This window comes from Selaginella moellendorffii, unplaced genomic scaffold, assembly GCF_000143415.4.
Source record: "Selaginella moellendorffii unplaced genomic scaffold, v1.0 SELMOscaffold_263, whole genome shotgun sequence".
NCBI lineage: Eukaryota > Viridiplantae > Streptophyta > Lycopodiopsida > Selaginellales > Selaginellaceae > Selaginella > Selaginella moellendorffii.
In genome coordinates, this window is record NW_003314521.1 from 6162 (window position 1) to 12015 (window position 5854).

General features: G+C 45.2%; 1 protein-coding gene across 3 annotated transcripts; it reads left to right on the top strand.

The window, feature by feature from the left end:
- Positions 1-877: 877 nt before the first annotated feature.
- On the top strand, positions 878-5525 carry LOC9648538 (chromatin modification-related protein EAF1 B). Of its 3 annotated transcripts, none has more exons than XM_024667947.1 (22): positions 878-994; positions 1154-1313; positions 1387-1441; positions 1500-1570; positions 1627-2062; positions 2117-2227; positions 2280-2384; positions 2437-2586; positions 2643-2711; positions 2761-2961; positions 3014-3049; positions 3102-3152; positions 3204-3249; positions 3302-3366; positions 3416-3478; positions 3522-3602; positions 3660-3749; positions 3796-3909; positions 3974-4059; positions 4119-4230; positions 4279-5100; positions 5159-5525. In XM_024667947.1, the coding sequence occupies exons 2-22, from the start codon at positions 1189-1191 to the stop codon at positions 5258-5260; spliced, it is 2991 nt and encodes a 996-aa protein (XP_024523715.1). In that variant the 5' UTR covers positions 878-994; positions 1154-1188; the 3' UTR covers positions 5261-5525. The 3 variants fall into 3 exon arrangements, with proteins under 3 accessions (XP_024523715.1, XP_024523716.1, XP_024523717.1); XM_024667948.1 differs by having other exon boundaries at positions 3419-3478; XM_024667949.1 differs by having other exon boundaries at positions 3207-3249.
- Positions 5526-5854: the final 329 nt, after the last annotated feature.

The following is a 5854-nucleotide window of genomic DNA, read 5'->3' on the forward strand; positions in this document are numbered from 1 at the left end:
CTTATGGAAAATAGCCCGTGCAATTATCCATTACTTGGTTACAGCGTAAGCAGTTTCCTTTTATTCAAGTATTAATGTGGAAGTTTTCCGGGTTGCACTTTCTGGAAAGATTGATGCACCCGCCTTGACAATGCAATGCATGTCTCGAAAGGTCTAGGGTCTGGGGAAACGGGCACTTCAAAACCTGAACCACGTAGTCACTTCTACTCTTTCCCATGTCTCTGATGCTTCGTTGTTACAGGATTCCAGTTTTTCAAACTCTTGGGCCAATGAAATAGTTTCAGAAGAGTCCTTGCTTATGGGCATCTTATCTATGACATTTTCGGACTCCCGCTGCAGCTGGAAAGATTGTTTCTCTTCAGGTATGTGGCACCGATTACCAAACAGAATGATGGTTTTCTTGCTGACTCTGCAGTTTGTATTCCAAGCACGGCTAGCAGTTACATGGAAGGCAGAAAAGACGCTTCTGCACGTAAGAAGTCAGGGTTTCTTATAGAGGCGCTGCACCTCTCAATGTCATCAAGGTGACCTCTCGGGTTTTTACAATATGCGCATGATTTCTTCTTTGACATAGAAGACGCTCATATATATGCTTATCTGATATATCTTATTTATATTTACATTGTTGTTATTATTACTAGTGTTCATTGGATTGAAATATTCTTGGATATTCCTGGCATATCTGATTAAAGTTATTTATTAAAATTGTCTAAACCAACATAGATTAGTTTTACATTTTAGTAAATTCTCAAAAATCTGTTCCACCGATTTTACTCAAACGTTCTCAAAACTAGAAGCTCACTCGCGCCATACCGGATGCTGACAGGACATCAAAGTTCCGTGTGATGGCAAAAAAAAATAAGAATAACCTTAAAACCCGGAGGAGCCCTAAAATTCCTCCAAGTGAGAATGAATGGAGCCCTAGTCGATGCTGGCCTGCGCGAGAGCTCGGATGGCAGCGCGCGGAGCCACGGATGCAGGCGCCGGCGAGAATGTAAGCGTTGCGTAGCTCTCAAATCTCGTAGCAGAGGTTTTGCGATTAGGGTTTTAGGTAGCTCGTTGGGAAGAGAATTAAGTTTCGAATCTTTGGTTTTTTAAAAACTTGCTCTTTCGCTTCCTTTGTAGCTTCCGTGGAATGACATTTTCACTGTAGGATTGGCGAGTAGAGGCGCGGGGCTGGATTGATTTATGACTTGGGCGAGAGCGAGGAGTCGAGTTAGCGATTTTTCCATGGGTATTGGAGCCAATGCAGCGGCAAGGATTGAACGAGAGCATTCGTGTGCTGCTGTGGAAAGGCTTGTAGGAGAACTCAGGTCGGGAAAATGTTGCTCTTTTCTTTTTTGCTTTCGTTTAGTTTTCTCTAGTTCTCATATGTTTGTCTGTCAGGCAAGAGGTAGCTTTTCGTGATAAACGGAAGAAAGAGCTAGAGTTTCTAGAGAAGGTATGATTGTCTCGGTTTTTTTTTTTTGGTTCTTTCTTTACACGTTAGAGTGTAACAGGGAGGTAATCCGCTTGACTTTGAATACGGCGACTTAGTTTCTTTGCCATCTACTTTATCGGTAGTTTTAAGGTAACACTGTGTTCTTCTTTTGTGGACTTATCGTCTTTTCACTATTTTTTGTTTAGTGACTCCGAGGCCAAGGAGAGAAAACTTTTCGTTCTTCAGAATAATATTCATCCCAAGCACGGGATCTTGACAGAGTTGCTGGTGTCAAGACTCCAAAGGAGCGGCGAATTTAACGAGCCGATCAAGCAGGTGTTGCGGAGAGGAACTCTGTCGAGTATTGTACGAGTAAAAGAAGAGAAGTCCGGTACACCACCGCCCACAATTGTAGCTGACCCAAAAGCTGAGAATGGATCATGCGCGTCATCTCACTCCATAGACGCTAGAGTCTCAAGCGTGGAAGCAACAACAGTATCTAAGAGTCCGTTGCAGGAAGGTAACACGGAAGAAAAGAATGGCATCGCCAGCCAGGAGGACATTAAAGAAGAAGGAAGCGAACTTGTTGTCACAGAGAAAAAAAACGAAGAAGAAATTCTTGGCGCTGCAATATCGATCAAGGTATGCATTTCGTCGTGCATTTGATTCGGACTAACTCAATTTACTCGTTGCTAGGCTGTCGCGGACTCTGCTGCTAACAAACCTCTGTCGGCTCCTCCAAGACAAAAGTCTCATTGGGATTTTGTGCTGGAGGAGATGGCTTGGATGGCAAATGATTTCATGCAGGCAAGTAAACGTTCAGGTTTTTGAAAGAATGTATCTCTAACACTTGTTTCAGGAACGACTATGGAAAGCTAGCGCAGCAGCTCATCTTTGTAGAAGCGCATCTCAAGCTTCGTTTTGGGCCACTCCTGAGGCGTCCACAAAGTCGTCAACTGATATAGTAAGCGAGACTACGTTGATGAGAGGTTCTTATTACACTACTGGGATTTCAGGCACTGTCCAAGGACACTCAAAGGCTTCCTTTTGAAAACTATGCCATCAAGTTTTTAGCAAATACGATGGAATCGCCACCTAGTTTGAAGGCTCCATGCACGCCAGAACTGAAGGAACGAGCTGTGTCCTTAAGCAATTTGCCTTTGCCGGTAATTGGTTTTTCCACTTTTTTTTCAGTATGCTAACACTGCTATGATGTTTGAAGCTCCATTATATCATACCTCCCGGGGTTGGCGAAGCATACAGAACATACATAGAAGATTCATGGGCATCTGTAAGCCTTTTTCCTGCTTTTCGTGACTAGAATGAACCTGTTCTCGCAGGCCTATGATTATAATTCACGAAGGCAAAGTTCGCAAGATAGTGATTCCGAACTGGAAGATGATCTTTTGAAACTTGACAACGATGTCAGTTATGCGACTGGTCTGAAAAAGAAGAGAAGGCAACAAGACGAGTTCAACTACATTATACCTGCGAAAAAACAACGGACAGTGAGCATTCCAGGCCGACAACGCTCCGATAAGGTAAGGAATGCTGCTCGTGCTCGATTGCTAATTTCAATTGGCTGCATGGCAGAAATCAAAGAAGTTAAAGTCAAATAAATCGACCAAGGTTTGCTTTCTCCTTACCGCGTCTGGACTTTTTCTGATTGTTGTGCTGTTAGGGAACGGATTCTGAGAATGAATGGGTACCAGAAGCATGCTACTCTGAGAAGGTATTTCTTCCGTCTATTCGCTGTTTTGGCTAATCTGATTGTCCTTTGCAGCAGCCCAAGCGTAAACGGGACCAGTTTTTTGGGAACAAATCAACTGGTATGTTCTACGATAGTATAGTGAGACCAAACACTTACGTGCATCTTTACAGATTTATCTGGATTTAAAAGGCCTAAACTTTCAAATCTAATCAGCAGAAAAAGCATTTTACGAAAGGTTCAAAGCAGCTTGTGCGAGTTGAATTGCACTAAGTTTCCCCGTTTAGCAGGGAGAATTTTGTTCTAATGGGACCGGAAATGGGAGTTCCTGGTCATCGCTTGAGGATCAGGTACTTTTATCTGTTTCAGCATAGCGACTAACTATATTGGCAGGCGATACTTGTGTTGGAGCACGATTTTGGTGGCAATTGGAAACTACTCAGTGACATTCTCAACAATGGGAGCCATATCAAGGTACGAAAGGGAAAATTGCCGTGAGTTTTTTGTAATAATTCTGTGAGTGTTTTACAGGGGCATTTTCGCAGCTCAAAATCTTGCCAAGAGCGGCACATGTTTCTCGAAGAAACAGCTGGTGATCCAAGTGTTTGGGGAATTCTTAAAGTAGGAGATGTTGCATGTTTTCTTGTCTCTAATTCTTTTCTAGCAGGGATCCGCGATGCTGCTACTGCAAAAGCTGCAGGGACCCCTGGAACATGACACCTTGAAGCTGCACTTTGAAGAAATTGTGAAAGCAAAGCAAAGATATGCTTCCGCGCAGCGGGTTAGACACTCCCTTTTACTTACATTGTTTCCGGAAACTTCAAAAACTGGCTTGTCATTTCCAGGATCAACCGCCTGAAACCGTACAGCCTCACGAATCACATGTGGCCATCATTGCTCAAGCTCAGAGGAGCAAAGGGCGATTTTTAAGGTGCGACAACCACTCAAATGTAGGCTATACACTGGAGAGCTGACTCTTTCGCTGTGCAGTCCACTAGATTTTCCCGAAGATCAAGGAGAATCGAAACCAGGTGGACGATGCGTCAAAAGAGAAACTGCATCGGAACCAAAAACTTTACCTTCTCAGGCGAGGAACCCCCAGGTACTAAGTTTTAGTCGAGACTCCTTTTGCTGATGATTTTGGTTGTAGGAGAAGAATAATAACGACACAAAAGACGGCCCAAGTAGTCAGCCCTCTTCAAAGCCCGATGGTCAGAAAATCGCTAGAAACGGTCAAGTTGGAAGAAAAGCTGGGACCCAGAAGCAGCAGATACAAAGACCGAATCCGGTGAATAGTGTTAAGCAGGAGCCGCTCCAGAGAATATCTAGCGACGCTGCCAAGATAGAACAGCAGCCACAAACGATTCAAGCACAGCAGCCACAAGCGATTCAAGCACAGCAGCAGCAGCCACCACAGAGAAACTTTTCTCTACAGAAACTGGAATATCGACAAGAGCAACACCAACCGCAGCAGCTCTCGGGGATCACTCCAAGACCAACCTTTCAACAAAAGCAGAAGTTACCGGCGTGTTCTACTTCTACTTCTCAGCAGCTGCCGGCTCACAAGTCTTTCGCGGAGCAGCACCACCACCACCATTTTTCCAGGCCGCCACAATCGATGCAGCAGTCGATCCAGCAGCCGGGCTTCCACTACAACAGTCGATGCTTTGCTGCCGGACCGGGGCCTCAAGCTCGAGCTGCTGTTGCCGCTGGTGCTATAGGTGCTCAAGCTCCCGGAGGACAGTGGAGGCCATCTCAAAGCTCGGCTCATACTTACAGCCATGCTGTGGACGCTCCGGCCTTTCGCTTCCAGAACCAAAGCTCTGGAAGACCGATGAAGCAAGCTCAGAGATCACTTGCACAGCATCACCAGCAAGCAGCGCAGCCACAACAGTGTGGAGTTTCGTATCTTCCGTCTTCCATGACCGGGGCAGTGCGGTATCAAGCGTCTCACGCGGCCGTTCCTGCAAAGGTTGGAGCGATTTCTTTTAGCTTGGTTTCTCATCTTTGTTGGTTTTATTTTGTTCTAGACATGGAGTCCTTCGGAGAGGCCCACTGCTGGAACAGTGGTAACATCGTCACCTCCAACAGCAGCAGCAGCAGCAGATCCTCCTCCAGCAAGCTGTAAATAATGTGAGCTGAGGAAGTTCTCGCTTTTCGTTCTTTGGTTCTTTGCTTCCTTTCCATTCGTCTGTGTGAGTGTAAATTTTTGTGCCGTGTACATGGCCCGGACCTAAAGAGAGTTTCTTTTTGCTTGACAACATATGTTTCTTACGTGGGCTTTGCATTCCTTTATACAAATGATCCTCGGTGAACTTTGAGAGACACACGGAGTGATCTTTCTTTTCCAATCGTCTCTCCTTATATATAGCACAAGCTCGGCCAAGGTAAACGAGACGTATGATTTGCCCAGCAGTGATTGCCACTGGATTGGAGTATTTCCGCACGTTTTGCAATCAACACGACATAAAATGTTTATGTTGTGGACGTGGACCACGCCAGAGGAACAAGTTGTTCTTTGGAAATGGTAAGAACACGCTTTCGCTTGCTTGACAGTAGCGTGCTTCAAGCATGCAAGAAGCTCAAGAAAGGCAAGCTGCAAACTTCAAGTAAACTTCAAGCTGCAAGAAGGCATGCTGGAGCTTGACTGTCCAGGCAATTTACATGCTTCTCTGAAGCGCATGGAGCTGCGATGGCCATGCAATGGAGGCAACCATAATCAGAGA

Coding starts and splice junctions, on each gene's coding strand:
- LOC9648538 (XM_024667947.1), top strand. CDS start 1,189: ATGACTTGGGCGAGAGCGAGGAGTCGAGTTAGCGATTTTTCCATGGGT. Junction 3,050..3,101: donor AGTCAAATAAATCGACCAAG/GTTTGCTTTCTC, acceptor TTGTGCTGTTAG/GGAACGGATTCTGAGAATGA. Junction 3,367..3,415: donor GAAAAAGCATTTTACGAAAG/GTTCAAAGCAGC, acceptor TTCCCCGTTTAG/CAGGGAGAATTTTGTTCTAA.